This window comes from Ovis canadensis, chromosome 3, assembly GCF_042477335.2.
Source record: "Ovis canadensis isolate MfBH-ARS-UI-01 breed Bighorn chromosome 3, ARS-UI_OviCan_v2, whole genome shotgun sequence".
Classification (NCBI taxonomy): domain Eukaryota; kingdom Metazoa; phylum Chordata; class Mammalia; order Artiodactyla; family Bovidae; genus Ovis; species Ovis canadensis.
In genome coordinates this window covers 37,123,119-37,150,502 of record NC_091247.1, presented here as the reverse complement: position 1 = coordinate 37,150,502, position 27,384 = coordinate 37,123,119, and the positions used below count along the sequence as shown (strand labels likewise).

Genomic DNA, 27,384 nt, shown 5'->3' with positions numbered 1-27,384 from the left:
TCTTCAGAGGCCTCTCCTGACCCTTCCAAGACACTCGCTATGTTTTTCCTGCCTTGCACTCACCACATTTGTCCTTTAATTTCATACTAAAGCAGTGCAGAGAGGGCTGGGACGCTGCTATTTTGTTTACCCAGCCTCTTAACAATGCCTGATAAGTCCTAGGCACTCAGTCAATGGTTTGAATGATTCCTGGAGTTTTCTTGAGCTACATACACACTCATTCATCCACTCTCAGTCTTTGTGGAAAACTTTGCAATCAATATATTGGGGGTGTTTCTTTTCCTGGGTCGGGAAGATCCCCTGGAGAAGGGAATGGCAACCCACTCTAGTATTCTTGCCTGGAGAATCCCATGGACAAAGGAGCCTGGTGAGCTACAGTCCATGGGGTCACAAAGAGTCGGAAATGACTGAGTGACTTAACACTTTCTCTTCTCTTAGAAAGATGGTTTAAAACCACAGCTGTGTGTTAAAATCTCCTCCAGGTGATTCTAAAAAATCCTAATGCCTGAACCTCACCCCAGACCATTCAAATCCAAGTCTGTGGGGGGTAGGATGCAGGTATTTATAACTTTTTAGAGCTCTGCTGGTGACTCTGATGTGCATCTAGAGTTAGAACCACTAGTGTAGAAGAAAAAAGCTGTTTTCATTCAACCAGCTGATAAAACCACGAATGGGTTCATCCCAGAAGGGCCAACAGGTGAGGTACATAGGGACCCTCACACGGGGCGGCTATGCTGAACTCAGCCTCCTGCGAGAATAGCTCCTACGCTTTGTCGGTTCCAACAGAGCAGCAAGAAAAAAAGAAACCAGACCAGAGTGGAAAGCATTTTCAAACTTTATTTACAACTGTCACAGTGACAAAAAGTAGTTTGAAAAAAAAAATGCTAGTTTCTCCCTGAGCCTCAAAAAAGAACAGATAGAAGTTACAGGAGGTTCATCTTACAACAGGCATTTTTACTGAAATACTAGGGTTGGTTTTTTTTTCCCCCAATAGGATCAGTTAGAAATACACACAAGTTACTTAAAAAAAAAAAGAGAGAGGAGGCCAGACAGGAGCTCAGCCACTTGTTCAAGAGCAGCTGGGTCCCCACAGCAGGCTCACCGCTGAGGGTCCTGACTTAAGCTCTCAGCCCCTGGCCTGCTCAGACTCCATGTGGTCATACAAAGGGATCTAGCGACCAGCAAAAAATAATAAACCACCCCCATAAACACACATATACACGAAGCAGATTTGTTACGCAGTTTACAAGCACGTTCCCATCACATGGCAAGACTGGGACAGATGATACAGGGGAGCATGAGACAGGGACACAGAAACACGGGACTTTCAAAGGCAAGACCCCATCCACGGAGGGAGGCATGGGATGAGAACTGCAGCTGTGAAGGGGGAGAGGAACGGGGAAAGGCTCCCTGCGGCTGAAACAGGAGGAGAGGGAGAACGAGAGAGAGAGAGAGAGAGAGAGAGAGAGAGAGAGAGAGAGAGAGAGAGAGAAAGCTCCCTCGCAGGGCCGGCTGCAGGCCTCTCCCACTTGCCCGAGGAGCTGGAAGAAGTTATTGCCATTGGTGTATGCAACATGAACAGACAACACAGAGGGTGGGGGCGGAGGGGCGAGGGGATGAGCATCGGCTGCCCAGAACCAAGTCCTGCTGATACTAGTTAGCCACGCTGGTCCTCCCGCCCCAGCGTTCCCCAGAGCCACACTAACCTTGAGGTATTAAGTACAAGTCTACACGCGTGTCCCAACCAAAGGGCCTCAGCCTGGACGGCCTGGGGCCCTGAGGGGACGAGGTGGGTGCCTCAGTCGGCTGTGTTCAGCCCCAGGGAGGGACTTGAGCTTGCATCTTGGCTGCACAGTCCTGCTCTGAGATAGAGATGTGTGAAGGGTTTCGTCCTGCAATCTCTGCAGCTCCAAACGGTTCTTAACTATAAGAAGCTCTAAGTCCAGGGTGGCTTTCTCTGCAACTGTAGCCCTTGCAGGGGTCAAGCGGGAAGGGATGCAGCTCCCTCCCCATGCCACCCACCCTCCGCATCCAGGAACACAAGGGACGAAGCCCAGGATCTCAAGACACCCTTGAGTTTCAAATTCCATCCCCGGGCTGCCTGTCACCGCCATTCACAGCTCCCAGGCTCTGCCAGCTCTCAGGACCTGCCTTAATGCTCACTTCCCAGTGAGAAACAGAGAAAGTCTCCCCTGCTGGCCACTCAGCCCCCACCAGAAAAAGAAGCCAAAATCCCACGTGGGAGTGGGTACTGCGGCTGGTCAGGCTGGCTCGAACCCACGCAGGGCTAGCAGCCACCCAAATGGCTGTGCTGGGGCTGGGAGTGTGGGGGTCAGGAGGAGGAAGGGCCAAGCCCTGGGGGGAGGCCCGCCACGCTATGCCTCCACCCAGAGGGAGAGCGAGTCTGGGGAGAGCAGCGGGGGACGGACCTCGGTGTCCAAGCATCTATCTTGGCCCTCCAACAAGGGCAGGAAAGGCCCTCGCTATTTCCAAAAGGTCTAGGGTCGGGGGCAAAGAGGATAAATCAGGGTAACGCTCAAAAGTGCAGCCTCTTAAAAAACCTCCAGATCACAGCAGGCAGGTACACCTGCCAGGGCCCGAGGGGAGAGTCTGGAGAAGGAACCAGGAGACTTTTCTCTTTCCCGGCATTACCTCTGGCTGGCTCTGCAGGAAGCCAGGCTCCACGGCTCTCCTTCACCTGCCTCCCATTACAGACCAACACACCAGAAATAACAAAGGCGGGCAGTGGGCAAAACTAGAGAGAGAGATGAAGACTTTATGGGGTGATGTCTCGATAGCCAGTGTGTGCTGCTGGGTCCATCCTTCCTGGCTGCACTTCTCTGCTCAATGTTTTCTCTCAAATGTGTATTTTCTCTTTCATCTCCTGTTTGTTTTTCTTGCCCCAGACGCCCTCCCCCGGAGCCCACTGGAGTCCCAGGGCTGCCCCCATCCCGCCTGAGTTCAGATAACGATCTCCAAGACGCCCGCCTCCCCGCACCCCACCCCTGCTCTAAGAAGCTTCCTTTCTCAAAGGCCTGGCACATAGTCGCAGAGGGCTCCGCTGCCCAACATCTCAAAAAAGGAAAAGAAAAGAAAAGAAAACCAACTCAGTGATTTGCAGGTGCAGAACGGAAGCCATCATCTGACGTGTGCAGAACTGCAGGGGCTCACACACGCTCTCCGTCCGTGGTAGTGGGAAAGAACACAGTTCAGGTACAGAGGCTGTCTGGTGTGACCCCAAGGGAGCCGGCGTGGGCTCTACTGCTCCTTGTTTTCACTCGCTGTCTCTTCACAGTTGTCCTGCGCATCCTCCTGGACCAAGAACTCCTCGGGGGGCCACCGGAGCTCCCCACTCTCCACCTCCCCCTCTGTGGGCTCCACCACGATGGACGGCAGACGGTCCTTCAGTTTGCAGCAGCGGTCAAAGTCTGACGGGTCAGGGAAGATCTGAAATAAAAGCAGAGAACCCAGTCACGTTCATGTGCAGGACTGAGCCCCCACTGTACACCAGGGACCATGCTATGCCCTGGGGAGCATCAGGCAGGGGGCAGGGAGCAAACTCCAGGGCAACAGAGGAAATCAGCCCTCAGCCGACTAATCCTGAGGCTGAAGGCTTTCGTGGCAGTGCTACCAAACTGGTGTTTGTCCTTTTTGGTTTTGTTTTCAGATAAAAGAACTCAAGACCATGTCCTCCACAGTAAGTCACATCTCCAATTGTGGCAAGCATTTTAACTACAAGTACAATGCATACAACAGGTGCCACAACAGCAAATTCCTCCCAGGATAATTATCAACACTTGATGTGAGCCAGATACCAGGTATTTTATGTAGGTCATTTGCACCCAACACAGTCATGTTGAAACACAGGTGCTGCTAATGCCACTCAGGAGATACCTGGAGAAGGAGGGTGCCCAAACCATTCAGCCTAGAAATGTGCAGTGGTAGAATGGGATTCAAACCCAAGTCTGTTTGACTCCCAAGTCCATGCCCAATACCACCTGCCCCCTAAGGAGACAGGTTCTAATCTCACTACAGCTGTGAAGTTGAAGTCAAATCAGAGTTGAATGCATGGTCCCAGACACGGGCATGTGGGAACACAATCCCAGGCTCCTTTTCCACCTGTGAACAACCCCTGGCTCCTTGACAGCAAGGAGATCAAACCAGTCAGTCCTAAAGGAAATCAACCCTGAATATTCATTGGAAGGACGGACGCTAAAGCTGAAGCTCCAATACTTTGGCCACGTGATGTAAAGAACTGACTCATTGGAAAAGACCCTGATGCTGGGAAGGATTGAAGGCAGGAGGAGGAGGGAGTGACAGTGGATGAGATGGTTGGACGGCATCGCTGACTCAATGGACCTGAGTTTGAGCAAACTCCAGAAGATAGTGAAGGACAGGGAAGCCTGGCATGCTGCAGTCCATGGGGTTCCAAAGAGACGGACAAGGCTGAGCGACTGAACAACACCCTTCTTGACAATTCTATACCTGAAAGAGTCTACTTCTCTTTCCAAAGTCCTGTCCACAAGGTTCCTTTTTCTAAGCCTACTGTGTGTCTTGCCCAGAGCCAGGGGAAACCCTAAACTAGGCTATAAAATCCAGGCTCTGTGGCTTCCCTTTGCGCGCGCTGCCCTGTGACTACAGATGACCCAATTCTTTGCCCAGCAGCTTAAGTGCTTAATCCCAAGGGCTGCTGGTCCCCTGCTACACACAGCCCTCAGGCACAGACCAGAGAGCTGGAGAGAAGAGGCTGTCTGGGCTCCTGGGGCTTACAGAATCACACAGCACCTATAAGTTCATCTCTTCCCAACCTGTCCTTATAAGAGATACAGAAACTGAGGCAGCGGGGTCAGGAGACTTGCTTAGAGTCACACAGCTTGTTCATGGCAAAAGAAAGGAACGTGAAACAAGGAGGGGGTAGAGACACATTTGAAGAGAACCTGGGGGCTCCCCGTGCCTTGCTCTGTTCCTTGGAGGTACTAAAAGGGCTCTCCTAGAACCTCAGGCCTGCCCAACTTCTGGGGTGTAATGAGGGTGCCCAGTCTTACTGCACCTGACCTCATGAAGTGTGGTCCCCTGACCATGTCAAGGGGCCACGTGGGGCTTCATGGGCCTCAACACAACCTCCCCAGTCCCTGTAGACGAGTGATTATTAACCATTTATCCAATAAAGCCCTATTGCTGGGGATTAAGTCTTAAGCCAGCTGCACAACCAGGCATCATTAAAGATTTAACGAGGCTTATAAAAAGTATCCTAATGGCAGCCAGGAGGAAAACAAGGAAGGGAGGGGCTCGGCTGGGGGTGGTGGTGAAGGGAGGCGTGGGGAAAGATGACCCCCCCCCCCAACCACAGGCGTCCTCTTCCCGAGGCAGCCAGCCCGCAGGTCTGCCCCTGGACTGGGCTGCGCACTAGACTCCAGGGCCGAGCAGGGAGAAGGTCACGGGGCTTACTTGGGCCCCTCCTCACTTCTCTCATGTGGAGCTGGAGCCCCTCCCTGCGAGGGGGAACCAGATGCCCTTCCAAGCACAAGCCTTGGGCGTGAGTGAGGGGAACCCCACAAGTGGAAAGTATGCTACGGTTTACAAAGCTCTTTCAGACATCACCTGCCTTAGGCCTTACTGCCACCACACCACATACCACACCCCCCCACCAGGAGCAGAGAGACCCTGGGACTCTGAGGGCTACAAGGAAGAGCCAGGATTCAAACCAGATCTGCTGTTTTCAGCACCTACATCTTCTGAACAATGAATGGATGCCACTGAGCCAACATGCCCATTTCCTGGAAAGCTGAGCAGGGATGGTGGGTAAGACCCTGGGCTTTAATGGCCCATCTGGCAGTTCAGGCCCCAAGATGACTATCTTGGGCAGACAGGTCCAAAAGATGAACTGTCGAATCTGGACAGTTGTTCTTCATCTTCAAGGACAGAGCTGCGAAATATCAGGAGGGGATGGACACCAGGCCCAGGACAGCCCTGGACCCCTGCCTCTACCCTCTGACCTCAAGCCTGGGGCTGTACCTATGCTGCGACTCCCCGGCTGAGAGAGGTGGTGACTGGCTTCTAATTACAGTCGCCCATGCTGAGGAAAAGCCGAAGGGACACGTAAAGGCTAGCAAAAGGAAGAGGAGGACAGCAAGGAAAGGGCATGTGGTGGAGAGCACGTGACTTCGTTCTGAGCTGGGAGGGGGTGTCTCATTAAAAGTAGGGAAAATGTGAAGATAAGGATGATGCTGCTGCTGATGGAAGATACGGCAGGCACATTTGCTGAGCAGAATCGCAGATCACAATAATCCTCTGAAGTATGCAGTGGTGTGATCACTATTTATAGATGAGAAAACTGAAGCACACAGAGGGCAACTGACTCACTCAAGGCCACAGAGCTAGGAAGTGGCTGAACGGGGACCCAAACTCAGACCCACAGGACTTCAAAAGAGGCGCCCATTTGATAACACAAAGGGTCACGCCACAGACCCCAGGTTCTCACTATGTCCTTGACATCACTTGTCCAACCCTACCTAACCAAGACCTCTCAACCACCTGGGCCTGAGTTTCTCCATTTAAGAAGTGAAGTGGCCTCTGGTCTTACTAAATGGATACAAATCCTGGGCAAATACAAAGATGATAAAATGCTTTGAGGACATATGTTAAATTCAAATTGGAATGTCCTCTTTGGAGCAGTTTCAACAGGACTATGGTAAGTATTCAACCTCCAAGCAAGAGGTAGCAATACTAACACAATAATTAAAATAATTCCAAACAATTTCATACCAGGAGCCACACAATTAAGTCTTTTAAGTCCCTGGGGGAAGTCTGAGCATTGAACTTCTGATACTGCTTAGTTGCCAGAGAACTTTGCTCCCTGAATTGCTCAGAGCAGGCACCATGGGGAAAAAAAAATTTTTTTTATAACAAAGCCTGTTAATTACTTTAAAAAATCACTATAATAATCTAACCTTCCCATCAGAGATTATATTTTATTATCAGATAATACCAATTTATGTCTCTGAAAATTGTAGCTCTCTCCAAAGACAAACAGGACGCACCCAGAACCAAACAGCTTCTCATTTCCTTACATCCAGACAGAAAGCCTTGCAAAGCATAGCTGAGTATTTTGCCAGTACAATCTTATCTCTGACAGCTGCCTAAGAGGCTGACCCCAAGGAGGTCAAGATTTTTCCACTAAGTCATGCTTTTTAATCATCTAGGCAGCAGAAAAATGAGAGGTTGCAACGGCAATTTGATGGGGTGGGGAAGGCAGTGGAAAAAAGGACTCAAGTCAGACTTGCCAAGCACATGACAGGTAGGGCTGGGGCGGCAGGCCAGGCCAGCATGCTGTTTGCCTGCAGGAACTGGCAAGGGATAAACCAATTGCCCCTGTTCCAGAAAGAAAAGGCTTCTGGCTAAACCTCTTACCCCAAAGCGCCCCTTCTTCCTGGACTGGGGAAGGGGGAAAACTCCTTTTCTCTTCTCTCTGCAGCAAAGGCTGCCCTCCAAGAAGTCCGGAAAGGACTATGGGGAGGCTCTGAGAGGTACTTCCCACCCTCACCCTCCAGGCAGGACAGGTCAAGACGCATCCCTCACAGCTGGAATTCTCTCAACCCTGCCCCTTGCTCTGTCCACCAAGACTGCACTCTACCACCAGCTGTCCCCTTGGCTGCCAAGGCCAATGGCTTGGATGAAACTAAGAGACACCAAGTTCCCTTCTTTGCACACGAAGTCTTGGTGATCACATGCACCAAGAACACCCCAGGCCCCACCTGTCTCACTGTGGAGGAACAGCAGGTATTCCAAACTTGATAATGGTGAATTTCATAAGGGACATTTCTTCAAAGGCATCCTTTGCCGGGTCGCCTCCAATCCCAACAGGCTCTGACATTTTGGGAACTCCAATGAGTTCACTTGAAAGGTCAGAGGAGCTTTAGGAATTTCAAGGAACAAACGATCTGCGAGCTGTAGTTTGGATGCTGGAATTTCTGCCTGTGTATATCGGAGCTGTCCAATAGAACAGTATTTGGAATATGTTTCCCACAATAATGGAAATGTCTTCTACTAGCACTGTCCAATGGCACCAGCCACGTGTGGCTCTTAAGCACTTGAATTGAGGCTAAGTTTAAAATTTTTCCTTTCATTTTTATTAATATAAACATATGAAACATGTAAAGTCAAGTAAATATAAGTTGCTACACAAGTAAATGGTTAAATATGAGGACAGCGGAAGTAGGACTGTCTGGGAAAGCTCAGGATGTTTGGCTGATGGGCCGACATGGGCTGCCTCGGAGCAGGGAAATCTGGGGTTGAAGGTGAGCTCCTGGAGATGAGGAATTAGTCAGCAGGCTTTTGTTGAGAGTATAAAAGTTGCCGGTCAGACAGCTCCCATTTCACCCACGCAAGGGAACTGAAAGGTAATATCCAAGTTCCAAAGGCCTGAAATTTGGAGGCCTAGCTATCAACTGTCTGCCTCTAAGCCAGGTGACCTAAACCTGGCTGCCTCTGGGGTGGGAGAGGAGAGAGATGCCTGGCACCTAGGATGGAAAATGTGAGTGATTCTGGTTGGAGCAGCTCCCCCTCCCCTCTGCCACCCCACCATGTACACTCATCCCTCAGCCATCACCCCGACAAACAACCACAACCCGAGCTGGCCACAAACAGGGCGGAGGGCTTGGCAAAGAGTTGAAAGATGCTAATAAGGGAAAGTGGACACCAGCAAGTAGAGGAGATGAAAGGTGGTTAACTAGACACAAAGGGGTAATTACCAGTTCTGCAAGCTGAGATCCAGGGTGTTTGGCCATCCGGTTCCTCTTTGCTAGAGAGGAATAGAAGGAAGAGGCATGTTGGGCTGGGAAGGGGAGGAGGGGAGGTGGGATAGAATCTGAAATGAATAACCAGGTGGCTCTCCAAGGCCCTGAGCATCCAAAACCACACAGTGAGCCTCTTCCCTCCCTGAATGGGGAAAAAAAAAATCAACCTCAAACCTGCGATGGAAAATTTCCACTCTCGCAGGTAGACCAGGAGTCTGAAAGATCTGGCTTTTCCCTAGTCCCTGGATCTTATTATCTCTATGACTGGGGTCAAGTCATTTTAATTTCCCTGAGCCTCAGCTGCCTCCCAAGTAAAATGAGGAAGGAGTTCCCACTCTTACTGTATTGTTGGAAGGATTACGTGATGCTTCAGATTGACTGCCAGCGTGGTACCCAATAGGCTTAAAGATGTGGAGGCCCACCCCCCTCCTTTCCTCATTTATAAATTGGGATTAATGCTTATTCCCATCTTACAGGGCTTTGGAGAGAACTAAATACAGGTATGTGCGAACATGTTCTGTAAATTTAAAATTCCTAATGATGGTTCTTACTAGGTAAAGCTGGGGTCCCCAGGGAACATTTAGATTGAGGGGCTGGAAAGTCTGTGGCTGTGGCTTGGGACAGAAGGAAATCAGCAGCACTCCTGGGCTTGTGCTCACAAATTCTAGGCCAGGTTCTTTGGAGAAATGGTTGTGACTTCATCACTTCCTCCCCAGTGCCTCTCTTCTCCCGGGGCATGAGTCAGGCCAGCTGGAATGAAAGCCACTGCCTGGTCCAGATCCTGGCCTTTCACTGGAAGCTCCTGCAGCTGGAAGTCTCCCGTTTGTGCATCCTTCTCTCCCTCCCCCAGCCTGCTCCCAGGTCCTGCTGCCCAGGTTTCTTATTTTTCCTGAAGAACAACAATGGATTGGCCTTGTGTGTTTATTCCTCCCTAGGAGGGGCTGGTTTATAACAATGGGCAGATCTCTACCAGCATCCTGCTCTGCCAAAGGCTAAGTGAATGAGAGGCAGCTAATTAAAAAAAAAAAAAAAAAAAGTACAACTTGCTTTATCACCACTTGCAGTTTACTGACTTTTCAAAGTGAAATGTGGCCGGTTAAGAACAGAAAGAATTAGAGCTTAGGGGCACAGTGGCCACTGATGGATGCAGCCGCCAAGGAAGAACAATCTCCCATCTCCACTGGGATGCTAGTGACCTCATTCTCCATCCTTGAGACTCACCTCACTCGAATCTCCCCTGGACAGAGTTATGGAATATCCACCTCACCCTCTCCTACCCTTCCCTGGTGTCTCTAATCCTAAAGGAGACTTGAATAGAGATTTGGGGCTTCATAACAACTATTGGATCTCCTTCCTTTGAATTAAAGATGCTTAAGCCTCTAGGCTTGAAACTTAAAAGAAAAGGAAATCCTCTGGATAAACACCATCTTTCATAAACATCTCTCCAACACACACCCATCCTGCAAGTCAAGAGTTCCAAATTCCAACTAATTAGCACTAATTGCTGCTGATAATTCTGGGTCCAGTGAGCTGATGGGGCTTTTGGAATATTAAAGAATGTCTCTCAAAGTTCTCCAGGGTGGTAAGAAAACACTGCAGCTATCTGGCATAGGATAATTTCACATACCCACATCCTATTGTGTATATCATTATTGCCCTTTGAAAAGAAGACAAGCTTCTCAGTCATCTCAGGGTTTGGGGAATGGCTTCTCTCTCTCTCCCATTTGTTCTACCCAAGTGTCCCACAGCCACACACTCCCTTTCTCAGAAAGCCCAGACTGACAGGGCTGCTGTCTCCAACCATTTCCTCACTCTTTGTTTTAGAGACAAAAATCTTGAATATTTGGCCTGGTCCCATAGCCTTCCCATTCTTGTCTGGGGCTCTGCTACTACATGGCTTCCAAACTCATCACTGGATGGAAACAACTTTCAGGTCTCCAAGGACTTGCTTACAGCCCCGCTCCAGGGCCTCTGCTTGGCCTTCAGTCATCACCACCTTTGCAGCACATTATGAGGCTGGCCTGCTTCAGGACTCACACTCTCTCCTTGTTCTCATGATCTGGCTCGGGTTTGCCTGACCTGTCTAATGTCACCTTCCCTGTGCCCTCTCCGGACTTAGCATCCCCTTAGGTTTTTCTCTGGACTCAAGGCGGCTTTCTGGCTTCAACTGCCCGTCTTAGACTGAGGATTCCCCAATCCACGGCTATCCATGTCTTTCCACCATCTGTGAAAAGTGTCCACTTGGATGACATCCATCACCTCCCACTCACCTTTTCCCAAAGTGAGGTCATCAGCTAATGTATGTCTTTGAGAGTTTTCTGCCCCCTCCCAAACAGGAAGCTTGATAGTAGGTCCAATAAAAGAGATCTGGAGATTTTAGTTGATCATAACTACAGTGTTGATGTAAAAACATTGAAAGAAACAGGGCTATGTTCCTAGAGGTCTGCTCCTCTCTTGGAGCTCATCTACACCATCTGCACTGAGTTGCCCTGCTGCGGCCCTCTGATGTCTGTTCAGCTGAGAGCAGTGGTTCTCAAAGCTCAGTTCTCAGGTCCTTTTAGGGAGAGTGTCCATGCAGTTAAAATACTTTCTTCATAATACTAAGATGTTATTTGCTTTTTTGCTCATGTTGATACTTGCACTGATGGTATGAAAAACAATAGTGGGTGAAATTCCTGGTACGGGTGGCTCCAATGTTAAATAATCTGCCTGCAATGTGGAGACCCGGGTTCGATCCCTGGGTCAGGAAGATCCCTTGGAGAAGGAAATGGTTATTTACTCCAGTATTCTAAGCCTGTAGAATTCCTTGGACAGAGGAGCCTGGCAGGCTATAAGTCCATGGAGTTGCAAAGAGTTGGACACAACTGAGTGACTAATACTAATACGATGCAAGAATTATTGATGGCAGTAGCAGCAAACTCGTAGTCAATGTATTCTTCACCACCCCCCACTCACAATGAAAACAAAATTCTCCATGTCCTTGATGAAGCAGTAAAGATTAACTTTTATTAAACACTGATTCTTTAAGTACATGTTTTTTAATACACTATGCAAAGTTGCTGCTGCTGCTGCTAAGTCACTTCAGTGTCGCCGACTCTGTGCGACCCCATAGACGGCCGCCCACCAGGCTCCCCGGTCCCTGGGATTCTCCAGGCAAGAACACTGGAGTGGGTTGCCATTTCCTTCTCCAATGCATGAAAGTGAAAAGTGAAAGTGAAGTCACTCAGTCGTGTCTGACTCTTCGTGACCCCATGGACTGCAGCCTACCAGGCTCCTCCGTCCGTGGCATCCTCCAGGCAAGAGCACCAGAGTTGGGTGCCATTGCAAAACTGGAATACAATATTTCTGGTGCATGTCAGAGCACAACAGTTGTCTCACAGAAAAACACGTATGGGATTGAGTTGCAAGCTGAACTAGCTACTTTTTTCCACGGAACACCATTTCAGTTGAAAGAATTATTGACCAACAAACCATGGTTATTCAGACTTGGATATTTGGCAGACATAAGACTGGTATTTCAAAAAAAAATGTCTGATGATGTTTGTTACCAATGGTAAAAACTGAGGTCTCAAGCAAAAATTTGAATTTTGGAAAACTTGTATCAGCCATCCTAAGCTTGACAGTTTCCTATCACTTGAAGAATTTCTGATGAGACCAGTGGAGATACTAACTAATGTGATTTTGTTTTTAATATTATGTAACAAAATGTATTAACATTTGGAAGATCTGCATAACTTGGTGAACCTATATTTTCCAAATGATCAGTACATCAGGTTGTGAAACCAAGCATGGGTAAAAGAGTCTTTCAAAGTGCAAGATAGGCTAATGAATTTTATATAAAAGTACAGAAAGTTCACTGATAAGGTTTCAGATTCCACATTACCACTAACCTTCAAGAAACTACCACTTATTCAGTTTTGCCAAAATATTCTAAGTACATATCTGCATAGGCCAGATTTCTTTCATTGACTTCAATCAACACATATCAAATCATAATAAAGTGAAGTCTCTAGCTGTTTTCTGTTAAGACAGATATCAAACAGATTTGCAAAAAAAAGTGAACACTTTTCTTTGTTTTAGAAAATATATTTACTTTTATTAAAATCATTAGTTATATTAATTAATGGTTTTAATTGTTATTTTAAAGGAGTTAATAAATAATAAAAATTTTAAACACTCTCTTAATGTCAAAAGATATAACCTACATAAACAAATGTATCTCTGGGGGTCCTAAATAATTTTTAGGAATGTAAAAGAGACTAGGATTAAAAAGTTTGAAAGCCAATGGCCTAGAGAAAAGAATACCTTCATAAAGATGACTGTATAAGTCAAGGTTGAAGGATAATAAGTTTTAAAACTGGAAAAGACTTGAGGGGAACATAAAAGGTACCTTCAAATAATTGAAAGGCTGACATGAAGTCTAAGAGAGAGAAGATTTTCTTTAACTCCAGGGGCCAACTAAGATTAGGATGGAGGATTTCACCTCATTATATAACATTTTAACAAAAAATGATAGAATCAACTCTCTCCATGACACATGGGGGAAGGCAAGGCCCAAAGAGATGCTGGGAGTCACCTGAGATGATGTAGACAGGAGCAAAGCCAAGCTTAGAAACCAGTTGTCCAGATTAATAGTCTAAAACCCTACTGTGCTGAGAGGTTCTGAGCTCCATATCACTAACAGTGTCCAAAGAACACATAGGTGACCCAATGTCATGCTACTGGCATTTGAGTGCATCCCCACAATGACAGAGACTGGTCCAAGTCTCAAAGGTGGTCCAGTCTCCCCCACCCCATCAGAGATGCTACAGTACCACAGTTTTGATCCCAAGGAGAATATCTATATCCACGATCTCCAAATATGTATATATTTTGAAAGAATTTTGAAAAATTGTCTCCTTTCACACCTTTTAAAACTGACACCTAAAACTTTTGCTATATTATAAACACCACCATTTTAAAATAAAACTTTTATGCTACTCTTTTAAATGTGTACTCAATGGCTTATAAACACCATAACAATTTGATAGCAATCATCACCTATTTAAAAAAAACCTCATGAACAAGCTCTTCAGTCAAATCATATTCCTTTCTCTACTTGAAAATGTATGTCCATTCTACTGCTCCACAGAAGTTTATCTTAATATATTTTCCTGTTTGAAAGTTTTTAGTCATTAGCTTTTTCATACTTCTCAGGAATAGTATGTCTTTATTGCGTATAAAGTGACTTTTAATGTTTTTATGTCCTGTGACCTTAAGGTTTTAAAAAAACAAAATTCTGGATTGTCTTATTGCAGCTAATAGTATATAAGTGATCAATAAACATACCACAAATAATTATTAAAGACAGGCAATTTTTCATTGGTTTCCTATAGACAAGTGGGACTTATGAAGCTTTTTAGACAGTAACATTTTTAAATAGTCCATTTGTTGATGCCGTGAAAGTTTCTACATGCTGGGGAAGCACCTTAAAAGATTCAGGTTGGTGAGAAGCAGGTCCTCTTACAAAGAGGATGGAGGGCAATCTTGACCAGAAGGGTAGGAAAAGAGAACTGGTGAGATCTGCCTTCAGGAAACACAGTTTTAGAAAGCAACAGAGGGAAGCCAAAGATGTGGAAACTGATTTTTCCCCAAATGCTCTCTGCTGTCACATCCCTTGGAAAGTTTCTGTGAACCCCAGGGCCAGCTGTCCTCTGGTTTTAACACTTTGCTGAAACAAGACGTGGTGTATACACAGAACATTTATTAATAAGTAATTTGGCATTAAAACCTCCAATATTAGGGTGCCAAGGAAAACAGCCAAAAATATTTCTGATATGGCTTTAACTGCTGTATCCAAGGGGCCAAATGAAACACACACACACACACACACACACACACACACACACACACAGAAATCATAATTTAGTATTAACTGATCTTTAAGAATGCTTGCATCTAAGAGTGTATCTTCCACTCTGGAAGAAAGCAGTTCCTCATGGTGACAACAGTGACACCCGCCACAGAAGCCAGGCACCACCTCTGTTACTCTTTCTTGTCCACACACGCACTGTGGCTCAATTATATTTTTTCTTTACTTGCTTGTCTAAACATATTTAAAAAAAAAAGAAAACTAGTATTACTTATCATAGATGGTAACCATAAAATACACTTTCAAAGTTTGTCTGTGTAACACATTAACTTTGCAAACCACCAGGCATACGGGGGCCCTACTGGAATGCTAGGCTATTTACCTGTTGCAGAGAACCAGGAGTCTTGCAGTGCTGTTGGATGGAAGGCCCTTGAACGCTGGCCCAAGACTTCTATGATGTTCAGATCGACTTCTAAGAGCCCAGTGTATCCTTGATTCCAGAGAAGCTATATTTCTTTTTTTTTTTTTTACTTTTATATTGAAACATAGCTGCTTAACAATGTTGTGACAGTTTCAGGTAGACAGCAAATGGACTCAGCCACACATATACATGTATTCATTCTCCCCCAAACTCCTCTCCCATCCAGGCTGCCACACAATGTTGAGCAGAGTAGGGGAAGCAATATTTCTAAACCATGACCATTCCATGAGCCAGACCTGAAACCCCAGGAAAACCCAGAGGGTTCAGGGGACTAACGTGGATCTGTTCAACCTTCGTTGGTCTCCAGGCCAAGGCAACTTCCCCCATCTTCCTCAAGGTCGCACAGTGCTCCAACGTCCTTAACAAAGGAGATAAATAGGGGAATCGCCAACTCACATACATTCATAATCCATAAAGTGTGTCAACATATCTACTATAGGACAAGAATGTCGCTGGCTATTTTAGAATGCTGGCTAAATGGTATCCAAACATCATTAACTGCTATCATCTCTGCTCAGAATAAGCAATTAATAAACTAGAAGAAGATATACTGCTGCCGCTGCTGCTAAGTCGCTGCAGTCGTGTCCGACTCTGTGCGACCCCAGAGACGGCAGCCCACCAGGCTCCCCCATCCCTGGGAGTCTCCAGGCAAGAACACTAGGGTGGGTTGCCATTTCCTTCTCCAGTGCATGACAGTGAAAAGTGAAAGTGAAGTCGCTCAGTCGTGTGTCCGAATCCTAGCGACCCCATGGGCTGCAGCCTACCAGGCTCCTCAGTCCATGGGATTTGCCAGGCAAGAGTACTGGAGTGGGGTGCCATTGCCTTCTCCGAGGAAGATGTACAGCATCTCTCAAACACTTTAAAATAATCGAACACCTTTCTGACTCTCTCCACAAAGCCCCTCCATCATCCTACCTGTATAGATTTTATACCCCCAGAGATTCTATGTGCTAAAGCTTTCAATGCTGGGAGCTGGGATATTATGATAAACTCTTTTGTTTTCTGTTTTTTAGGTAATATATAATCAAGAAACTTAATGATGTTGAATCTCTTTGATTCAGTAATTCTATTTCCAGGAATTTCTGGAAACGAATCAGACTTGTGCAGAGCTTTCTGTAAAATGATGTTCAAAGCAGTGTTCTCTGTAAGAACAAAATATGCCACAACCTAAACATTCAGTAGTAAGTGGTACATAACACAATGAAGCGCCAGTTTACAAAGAGAACCAAATGACAGGAACATAGTCACAATATCATATGAAATGCAAAAAGACTCACTAGATTCACTCTAGCACACACAGTATTTCCTCAAGTTTATTTTTTAACAAAAATAAATATAAAACTAGAAGTAAACAGATCAAAATGTTTCAGTGATAGGAATGTGGGCATTTAAAATTTCCTTTGTACTTTTCTATATTTCTCTAAATTTCTAGAAGGAATTAGTATCACCTTTATAAATTATAACACACACACAAACACTGTTACACCTTTTGACTCAGAAATTCTACTTCTAAGACCCTATTCTAAGAAATAATATAAACTCCAAATATAGATTTATATCTAAAATTATATATAAATTATCACATTATTTATAAAATAGAAATGTATACAATCTAAAAAACTAAACAATTAGAGAATGGTAAAAAAAATCATATTGTAACTTTATGATAAAATATCACAGTTATTAAAATGCTGGCTTTGAGGCATTTTTATGATAAGTTATGATAATGTGATGCTGATGACTTACATACCATTAAGTGAAAAAGCAGGACACAATTCAGTATCTTGAGCACATAAAAATACAAGTGCCTTGGAAAAGATGCTAAAATGTAAACAGTTGCAATTTATGCATGGTCAGATTATGGTGACTTGGAAAAGAAAACTTTAAAGAAGAAAATAAAAATTCCACAGGGGGTATGTGTTACTTTAAAAATTTGAAAAGTAAGCATAAGAATAATAAAACATATACCCAGTGAAAATGTGAAATTATTCAAAAAGGGGGGAAGGAAAAGGAAGTTTTCCTACAGTTACAGAATTCTGATCTAAAATAACTGCTATTAACATCCTGCCATCTGCCATTTTGGTCATAAGTGAGTGTGTAAGTGTGCTCACGTGTGTGAGAGTTCATGTAAGCGGAGGCGAATGTGAATGTGCGTGCGCGTGCAGTCGTGTAGGCATCTCAGGCTCAGTCCCCGGGAATCAGCAGCTAAGCCTGGTGCTACCCACACACACTCGCCTGCTGAAAAATTAGAGCTGACACATAGGGCTGTGTCTGGAGAAAATGTTTAGCAATTTGGGAAAATCAAGGATTCCTCTCAAATCCAGAGATGTCTCAAGCTCTACACAGAAGATGAATTCAAGGCACACTAATTAATTCTGCCTGGGAACCACCTTCAGGTTCAAGTTAGGAGAAAGTCAGACCTAGAGACACTCCCCAACACACACACTGGACTGAGGTTTGTGACTGCTCTCCTTGCTCAGGGCAATTCTCCTGATGGTGAGAGATCTGGAACCTTCCTATTGGCTCCAATACAATCCCTGGCTGGGTTATAGACAGTCAGTGTCACTTCAGCTAAATGTTTGAGTGTTTCTTCTATACAGTTTATGTAAAAGGAGCTTCTCACAGTGCAAGGCAGTTAATTCTAGCAGAGAGGGGGCTGAGGGAGCTCCCAAACTTCCCTTGAGGTCAAAAAAGTCAAGTCAATTTGCAACTTTTGGGAAATTTTAATTCTTTTTCTATGACAGATCTGTGCAACAAAGGGCTCTCCTTCAGTCAAGGAGTGAGGAGTAGACACCAGATTTTGACTGACTGATAAAGATCCTCCTGAGCTGGGCTCAGGGACAAGGGAAGGCAAGTGGCGAGATGAGCGATGGCTGAGGGGACCCCATGGCTATGAGACTGCAAAGGAGTGAAGCACAGGAAGCTCTGATCCCTGTGTGAATGAGGGCCTGTCTTCATCCTGAGAGGATTATTTCAGGACTTGGGCCTGAGAGATCATTTCAGGACATTCACTAGACACCCAGGAATAGCTCTTGGCTCTAGTCACAAGATTTGCCACCCAAACTCATCCCTTTTCCTCATGGTACAATCCTCCTCTCTATCCCACCTGGGAGACTAGGTCAGCATAGAGAAAAATGCTGATCCTATGAGAACCCACGCCATGGGGTGGCCAAGTGGAGAGAGAATTCTCAGCTCAGGAAAGGGAGAGAAGAAGGGGCCAATCAATCACACAGCATCCAGTAAACAACGATTGGCCAGACTCTGTGCCCGGCTCTGTGGGAACAAAGAGCCATCTAAGACACAGACCCCGGGCCTGGAGAGCGATGCACACACCACCGCTTGAGAGGCCTCAGGCCCAACACAGGCCCTTTGAGAGAAGGCCGGGTTGTATGGCTCCAGTGTGCGTCACGTTGGCTGGGGAAGTGAAGCAAGCTTGTTCTCTCCCTGGCGGTGCTACAGACTCACTGCTGTGACCACGGTGTGTGCGTTGTGGGGGGAGCCCCCGTGGGAATAAGTCCAGCCCTCTGCAGGCTCTCACCCAGGGGCATTCCAAAACAGTGAATGCCGTGTGTGTGTGTGCGTGCGTGCGTGTGTCTGTGTGTCAAGGCGTCAAGGCCCTGGGCATGGAAGGAAGGTGCTGGATCCCCCACACAAAGTAGACATAACCTGAACACTGACGTGACCTGGGTGCTGGCTCAGAAAGAGGCAGCACGTGCAGACGTAGCCCCAGTGCTGCTCAAAGAAACAGACTCCCTCTGCTTCTGAACCTTGTGGCTCTAGCTGCCTTGTTCTGCCTCATATTCTTATGAATTGTGCCAAGCAGGGAGTGGAGTGGACAGGGTAGGGATAGGAGAGAGAAAACATGCTGGGATTCCAGGAATATGTTCATGGCTGGATGTCTTTTGCCAAGTGCTTTGGAATTTTAGCTTTATGTCCCTCCAGGGACAACTGAGGCTTTTTAAGTCTGATGTGAAAGATGATTTCCTGGTGACCAGGGGACTTCTGTGTGCCTGCTCAGCCAGGGCTCCCAAACTCCTGAGAACCACGTGGAGGGTACTGCAGCGGGGGGTAACCAATGAGACAGTCGCGCCAGGAGGAGGAGACAAAGGGGGCTGATGACACGCCTGGAGCGGCTTTGTGAGCAGGGGCTTGAGGGAAAGAGAGCAGAGACACATGCAGGAACCCCAGCCTGTCACGGATTTCCACACCTGCACTTACACAGGAGGGAACAGGAGAGCCAGGCGCGGGGGTCCCATCAAGAAAGGCCCAGTAGACAGGTGAGTGACGAGCAAGCATTTCTGAGCCGCTGTCTGATTGTAGAGGTTCAGCTGAGCCTGCTCTTTGAGACAGGAGTTGCTGCTTCTGATGAAGAGTGAGGAGGGGGAGGAAAGGGAGTTGGCAAAATGCTGGCCTTGGAGGTGGAAGAGACAGAGAAAGCCTGACCCAGGAGGGGCCAGGTCTCAGCCAGCCCGGTGCTTCAGACCTGTCCTAATGCAGAGCTGAAAGAGAGGCTCAGACTGCAAGAAGCAAATGACAGGACTGTGGCAGGAAAAGGTCACCCACCACTGTCCCCCCTCCCTGTCCTACAAAAGCCAGGGCATCCCTCCCTCCCGTCTCGGGAAATGCAGAGGAAGATACAGGAAAGCTCTCAGCGCTGAGGATCAAAGGGAAAGCCCAGCACACGAGGCACTGTGGTGCATACAGAATCAGTGCTCCCGTTCACGGCGCACCCTCCCTGGCTTCCCTGAGAAGGAGGGGAGTCCGCTGCTCCTCTGCCTGGTGGGTGGACGTCAAACGGTAGGAGCATGAAGCCAAGAACAGCAGGAGGAACACGGGCGGCCAGGGAAGGACGGGGTGATGATCAGAGGGGAATTTCAAGAGCCTAGGAAGGGTAAAAGTTATCAGATCTTGGTCCAGTTGCTTGAGAGGGGGTAGATTTAAATGAAGACCGAAGAGCCAAATCTCTGTCTAGAACTCAGCAAAGGGGATTAAAAACTGCAGAAGCCTCAGCAAGCTGTGCTGGGGAAGCTGGGTGGCCAGGCTGAAATGCACAACCTTTGGGTTGCAGCAACATCCATGACCAGAGGTGAACGCCCAGGACCCTGCCCTATTCAGGGCCCAGACCAACTCAGGCACAGCACAGAAGAAGATCCTGTCAGAGAGGCATTCCAAAATGTCACAATCAGTGGGGTTGCAGGGAGCCTGCAAGGCAGCCACTGACCTGCTTCCCTGAATTAGAGAAAGTAGGAAGACATTAGGCAAACATCCCTATCCATCTATCCATCGAGCCAGAGAGCAAAAAGCTGACAGATGCAAGGTGGGGAGGGAGCTGCAGCCCAGCAGGGACAGAACCCCATCCTCCTTCTGAAGACCCTCCCACTCAGCCCCCTGTGTGCTGGCCACCACTTTCAGCCCTGCCCAAAATGTACTCTACTTTCTATTAACTGTTCATTCACCTACCTGGGAGGGTGAGATAATTCATGCCAAGTGAGAAAGCAGATATGGACTGCACATATTGAATTGACTCTCTAAGTAAATGTTAAGATAAAACAGGGTACTGGCTCTGTCAATTTTTATACATGCTCATAAAACAGCACTAACTCCCCAAGCACAAGAGATAGGGCTTCCCCAGATCTCTTAGGGGATAAAAAGACATCTGTCTGAGCCTGTGTAGGGGATGCAGGTTTGAACCCTGGATGGGGAGGGTCCCCTGGAGGAAGAAACAACAAACCCACTTCAGTATTTTTGCCTGGAGAATCCACATGCCCAGAAGAGCCTGGTGGGCTACAGTCCATGGGGTCACAAAGTGTCAGATATGACTGAGCAGAGAGAGATTTGAGGCTGAGGAGGCCCTTTAAAAATTCTAAAGCAAAAGTGCAGGTGAGCAGCTTTAGAATCAAGAGACTCAATTTTACTGAAACTACCACCATTCACTTAGCACCTGCTTTGTCAAGGCCCCAAGCCAGCAGGCACCTCAGTTTGGGGAGGCCTACTGGAAGGGTGATGGGTGATAGGCACAAAGAGGGAATAAGGCATCCTCTGGCCTTGGAGACCTGGGCAGGGAGAAGGTTAGGCAGGACCACGGCAGCATCATTTAAGCTCAAATGCCACAGGCACTGGAGAAGAAAGATGCCACATCTGGGGCAGAGAAATCAGCAAAGCTTCGTTCTGGGGAGGTCTGGAAGGTGGGGGGAACAACTGACAAATTCCAGTGCGCCTATTTATTTTACGACCTTATTTCAAGGTCAAACCACAAGTCTGAGATTCTGTTTCAACTGCTAAGTCGAGATTGATGTCTCCATCCCACTTTTAGTTCCTGGGAAAAGCAGGTCGCAGTAAAAGCCATGTACTATTATTACCCTCGGGAAGAATGCCAAGAACAGAGCTCAAAGCTCTGCTGCCCCCAAATCCAAGCCCAGCCTGAGCATGTACAATGGACAGACCTCGGCCAGTCCCCAGAGTTTTGGTGGGAATGTGTTTAATTGGATGGCAGTGGCTTTGAGTGGACCCAGAGAATACTGGTTAGGTGACAATTGTCAGACCAACTAGCTGCAGAGCCCTAAGCCTGGCCCAAACAGGGGCAAGCCAAAGGTTTGCCTACAAAATTAGAGATGGAAGTGTCCTCTCAAAGTCTTAATTTTCTTTCAAGGCCCCAGTCTGACTTTCTCCTCCCAAGCCTTCCCACTGCCACACATCCCCAGACTGACCATAGCTTTCCAACTGCTCCACCAGATGGCCTGTATTCCAGTTATGTGCATGTTGGTCTCCCCCATAAGCCTTGGACCCTCCTCACAATGCCCAGCATAGCATGTTACATACAGCAAGTGTCCACTAAATGCTGATTGGTTGAAGAGAACCACCACTCCCCTCTCTCTTCCCCAGGAAGACCTTTCTGAAATCTTGTGATGGACTGCACTGGAGTTCAAGGTAAGATATTTTGGAACTGGGCAGTAGTCTGCTTCAAGGTAGTAGGAACAGATGCCCTGAAAGGCTGTAAAAACTGGGCCCTTAGTCTAGCACCACAAGCGAAGCTCTGAGGGCCCTTTGCTTAGGCAGCATTGCGTTATCTCAGGAGCCCAGAGGCAATTTTTTTTTCCTCCAGCCCGCAGCAGCCCCAGCTGAGCTGTCCTCAGCCAGCACCACAGCACCTTCCTCTGTCATTACCTACTCTCCCTCAGATTCAACAGAGTAACCTGAAGGTCAAGAAAACTGCCCTCTAGGACCTGGCCCTTTATCCTGGGATGTATTCAAAAGGAGAATATAGAAAGCACACATAAGACATACCGACGACTGTGTCTGGAAAGGTTCTGTGATGGAAATCTGAAACCCAGAACGAAACAAACAAAAAAAACCCTCACCTGTAACCACAAAGAGATTCAGTCTGATTCAGTGACTTGGAAACTGGTATCCAAAAACACCCCAGCCAGTGGGTCAGGAAACTTCTGCCCTCCCACAGGCTGCGGGGCCTGCAGTTGTCTCTTACAGACCCTCTGAGGGTGGAAGATAGAAAACCAACCAGGAAAGGGTATTTCCACCCCCCAACCCCGAACCCCCTCAAGCTACCTGAAGACTTCTTTCCAGCCAACAGAAGAGGCTTGCCCTTATCGACACACAACACAGGGGGCCTTCTTGAACCTCCCAAGTGTGTCTGAGGAGCCCCCTGCTGTCACCTGCCAAATTACCTAAGCCAGCCTCAGCTTTCATCTCGGCTCTCTTTGATCACCCTCCCTCCATCACACCCACCCAGCTTTCTGTTTTCTCTTTCTTCACAAAAAACAAACCTAGAATGGTTCTAAGGAGTGACTAGCCAGAGCAAAGTCTCAGTTCGAGCCAAGAACCAACCCTAAGGCACAGACGTATGACGCACCAGAAGAGTAAGGCTTTGGAATTCGAGACCCAAGTCATCCACTCAGTCTGAGCCTGTTTCCTCATCTGTGAAACAGAACAATAATTCCCACCTCAGAGTTATAGTCAAGACTGAGCAAGCACTGTTTGTAAAGTGCGTGGCCCATAGCAGCGTTCAGCTAGTATCTGCTGAATGAGCCCACTGCACCCCATTCATTTTCCCCATTCAGGCATGCCACAGTTTCCAAGATCTTCCCTTAAAAACAGACTCTTTCCTTCCCCATATGTAATGACCTAGGCACTCTCCTCAGAAATCTGAAAACAGTTCACTGCCCTGAAGGTATCTGAAGGTCTCTGCAGTGGGCCAGGCGCAGTGGAAAGCATATGGTAGGCCAGAAAGAGCACGGGCCTGAGAATCTGAAGGCATTACTCAGACCACCCTTTCGGTCCTTATATATTCTGGATCCACCACACAGGATAATCTCTGTGCTGGATGCTGGCAATCACATCCTTGAGAGAGCTACCCTTTGGGGAAAGGTCTCTTCAACTCTAAGTAGTTTGAACACTAACCGTGTTGGAATCAGTTGATCAACCATCAGCCAGAGGAAGAGAGCAGCATTTGACACAGCAATTCCTCCACCAGACCATCCTTCTTCATAAGATGCCCCTCACAGCAATGTTACTACTGCCCAAGGCTTCCCTGGGGAGGGAAGTTCTGGTCTGAACTGACTGCACAAATCACCTCCCCCTTTGCCACCATAAAGGGAAGAGTTCGCAGCAGCCAGGATGACTAATTAAGAACTGGCTCACGCTTTCTGAACACTTACTGTGTCCCAGGTACTGTGACTGCCTTACCCATGTTATTTCATCATGTTGAATCTTCACAATTCTATGAGGTAAGAACGACTGTTGTCCCATTTTACAGATGAAGAAATTGAGGCTTATTGGCATTCGGGAACTTTCTCAAGGGCACATAGATCTTACAAACAGCAGTGGGATACAGAACCAAGTCTACCACCAGCCCCAGCAAAAGCCACTAGGCTCTAAGAAGCCAGAAGGGAAGCTGTACTGAACTCACCTGGTAGGAAAGGCCATCTTTTCGGGGGTTGAGGCCAATTTCTTCCATGGATGGGGTGTTCATCATCACTTCAGTCATCTCGGCTGATCTCAGATAGTCAGGGCTGCCAAGAAACCCAGAACAAAAGTCAACAAACATACACACTTTCACATTCCTCCTCTCGTGCCTTCTGCTGTTATATCAGGAAACTGTCTGGAAGGAGGATGAGAGGTGTTCAAAACAGATCTCACAGAAAAACAAGCTCATACCCTGAGGAAGCGCCTTACAAGCCCAGAGCATCAGGGCTTTCAAAAAAGCCCATTGTCTGAAAACCACTCTGGCAAACCTCCTCTTTCCTCCTCTCCTGTACTAGTCCCCACTGGCACAAAATGACTCTGAATTTTCTTTTAAGTGACAGAACTAGAAAAAACCCCAAAACAGTAAGTAGCGGAGGCCGTCTGTCTACATTAAAACCAATTCAACCCATCTCTATTGAAAACGAATATTGCTATTACATAATGATAATAGGCCAACCTCAGGGAAACCAAGTCCAGTACTGCTGCCTTCCTAAATTTCTATGTCTCTCTAGTGTTCCTTTTTGCAAAATGTCCCACATAAAGCCCCAAGGGGTCAGCTTTCCCCAAGCTTCACATCTGCCATCCAAGCCCTTTCTCTAGCCCTTGCCACAGCAGCTGAAAGCTCACAGCTTGAAAAACATCCCCTGGATTAAAAGCCTTAAGGATGCCCGGACTCTGATTGCAAAGGAAATTTCCAGAGGGGCCAAGTTGGCCCACCAATGGCTGACATGTGAAAGTGCTTTGTACTCTGTAAGCAGGATACAAGCGTTCCATTATCCTCACACAAGCCATGGGCACGTACAGGGTCCCGAATGTGTAATGCCAACGTACTCGCTACACAACACTCAACATTTTCACCATCATGCCTTTATACATGGTTAAAAATAAAAAGTAGGGTAGGCTTTAGAAAGACCACAGCTAAGGAAACAGGGGTACCAAACTCGTTTTCACTTTACAGTTTCTACATAGCGTAGAAATGGCACTGGACTTGGAAACAAAAGCAATAGGTTCTGGTCCAAGGTAAGCCACTCAAGTGCGGTGTGATTCTGAACAAGTCATACACCCTCTCTGAGCCACAGGTGCCCTGTTAGTTACCATGACACTAATGCAGAGCTCACAGTTTCACAGTTATGCTCACAGGGCTCCACAGGGTGGGGGTGGGGCACTACAACCATGAAATGCTAATCAACTGTAAAGTGAGGCCCAACCTTCATCTCTCAGGGGACAATAACCCTGATGGGCCTTGACACACAACTCGGTGAGTTTTGAGTGGTCAGGGGAACACAGCCTCCAACGGCCTTGCGAGTCTCACCCATATGGTACCTAGATGTAGGACGGAAGGGGTCCTCCGCAGGAGGGCACAGCAAGCCTCAGGGGTGAGGGGATTTTCACTCTCTTTTGAGAATGCAGTCTCTTTTCTAAACAAGCAGGCTGGGTTGAGGGAGGGGAGACTAAGAGAGGATGCTAGGCTTCCGGGCAAGTCTGAGGTCAGGGACTAGGACTCCAAAGTCAGTTTCCTCCTAGGTTCGGGAAAGGCTAGTGCCCACCCGACTCTCGCCGGGCTCTCAGCCTGATGTCCCAGCGTTCACTCCTCTCTCGGCGCCGGGCCGAAAAGTTGAAGCAAGAAGCATGAACTTTCCGGTTTCTGAGCTGAGCAGGACTGCGCGGAGCTGGAGCCTGCGGGGCCGGGCTCTCTGCGCCCGCACCTGAGAGAGCGCTCGGGGCCGCCAGCGCTCGCCCCCTGACCGCTCTTCCTCTTCTCAGCGCAGGAAGGAAGCAGCAGCCGGCACGCAAGTCCCAGCGGCCAGGGGCTAGCTCTTCAACCCGCCGGGCGCCTAGGACGCATCCCTCCCAGCCCCGATCTCAGGTTTGGTGCAAACCTGCGCCTTCCGCTGCCCGGCCCGGGCTCATCCAGGCGAGCCCGGGGGAGCGGGGAGGGCGGCTCCTCCCCAGCCTCGGCCCCCAGAAAGGCGCGTCGGGTTAAGCAGCTGTGGAGAGGAAAGGGATCGAGAGATGTAGCAAGTGATTGTGCGGCTGCTTGTGGCTTCAGTCGAGTTCTGTGTGGAGAGGGCGTTTTCCCCACCCCTCGGAGCTCTGCAAACACGGCCGCTGCACCAGCTCAGCCTGGCGGCCGCGGGCCTCGACGCCAAGACTTGCATGCAAACAAAAAGGAGAAGGGGAGGGGCCGGGAAGAGCTGGAGCCCCCTGCGCCAGGCCGGGCGCAGCCCTCCGCAGAGAGGGGGTTTTATTAGTCGGGTTCAGCCCTGGCCTCTGGTTCTTCTTCCACCCCACCGCGACCGTACACACACCCTCCCAGCCGTCACTTAAGTGAAGGCTGCGAGTTCACTTCCTTTGTCTGGATGCTCTCAGCAGCAGCACCACCACCCCCACCTAGGCAACCTTGACGTTGACTCCTGCACGGGCTTGGGCGGCTGGTTAGTGCCCGGTGCCCGCATGCCGCCCGCTGCCCTCCCAACCCAGCCGGTACGAGCAGACGCCCCGGGGCCCAGCAGCCACGGCCGCGAGACGGATGCCCGCAGAGAGTGCAGAAGATACTCACCAGTGAATGGGGAAATAAACAGACATGAAGTCCTAGGGTAGCCTGACCCACGCCCTTGTGATTTAAACACAGTCACTGCGTCCTGGGTAAGGATGTCAGGGGCGCAGAGAGGGGCGCCAGGCTGCCGGGCGCCGGCACTGGGCGTTCGCTGGTCCGCCTCCGGGAGACAGCCCCACTACCAGCGATGTCGGCAGCGCAGACGAGCTTGCGGCCCCACAAAGAGCCGGGGAAGCGGTATTTATAGGGGCGGGGGCGGGGCTCGGCTCCAGGAGGCCACGCCCTCCCTCTCCCACTCCTGGAATAACGTCACCAAAATCATGAATGGCTTCAGCGCTCGCAGCTCCGGCTGGCGGCGGCTGGGGGGCGCGCTCGGCTCCGCTCCGCAAGGGCCGTGGTTTGCTGCAGCTTTCTAGCCCGGCCCCCACCCCACCACTCACACACGCAAACACGCGCGTGGACATGGGCACGCGCACACCCGCACGCACGCACTAGGACCTGAGTTCAATGTCAACGCCGCTACCCGCTTAACAATCCCGCAGGCGTCCGCGCCCCTCTCGCTGCACACACCCCAGGGTCTTCTGGGCTGAGGACTGTGGCGTGAGGAGGGCGCCGGGGCCCGCTCTGGACACTACCGCTCCGCGGCCGCCCTGCCCTGGGGGAGGGCGCCATCCCTCAACCAGCGCCCTCTTTTGCACCCACGCGCCGTCCCCAGTCCACA

At 48.5% G+C, this 27,384-nt stretch overlaps 1 protein-coding gene across 1 annotated transcript; it reads right to left on the bottom strand.

Moving 5' to 3' along the window:
• Positions 1-817: 817 nt before the first annotated feature.
• LBH (LBH regulator of WNT signaling pathway) lies at positions 818-27,033 on the bottom strand. The gene is made up of 3 exons (XM_069580331.1): positions 26,667-27,033; positions 24,051-24,153; positions 818-3,447 (listed from the first exon to the last, which is right to left on the bottom strand). The coding sequence occupies exons 1-3, from the start codon at positions 26,690-26,692 to the stop codon at positions 3,259-3,261; spliced, it is 318 nt and encodes a 105-aa protein (XP_069436432.1). The 5' UTR covers positions 26,693-27,033; the 3' UTR covers positions 818-3,258.
• Positions 27,034-27,384: the final 351 nt, after the last annotated feature.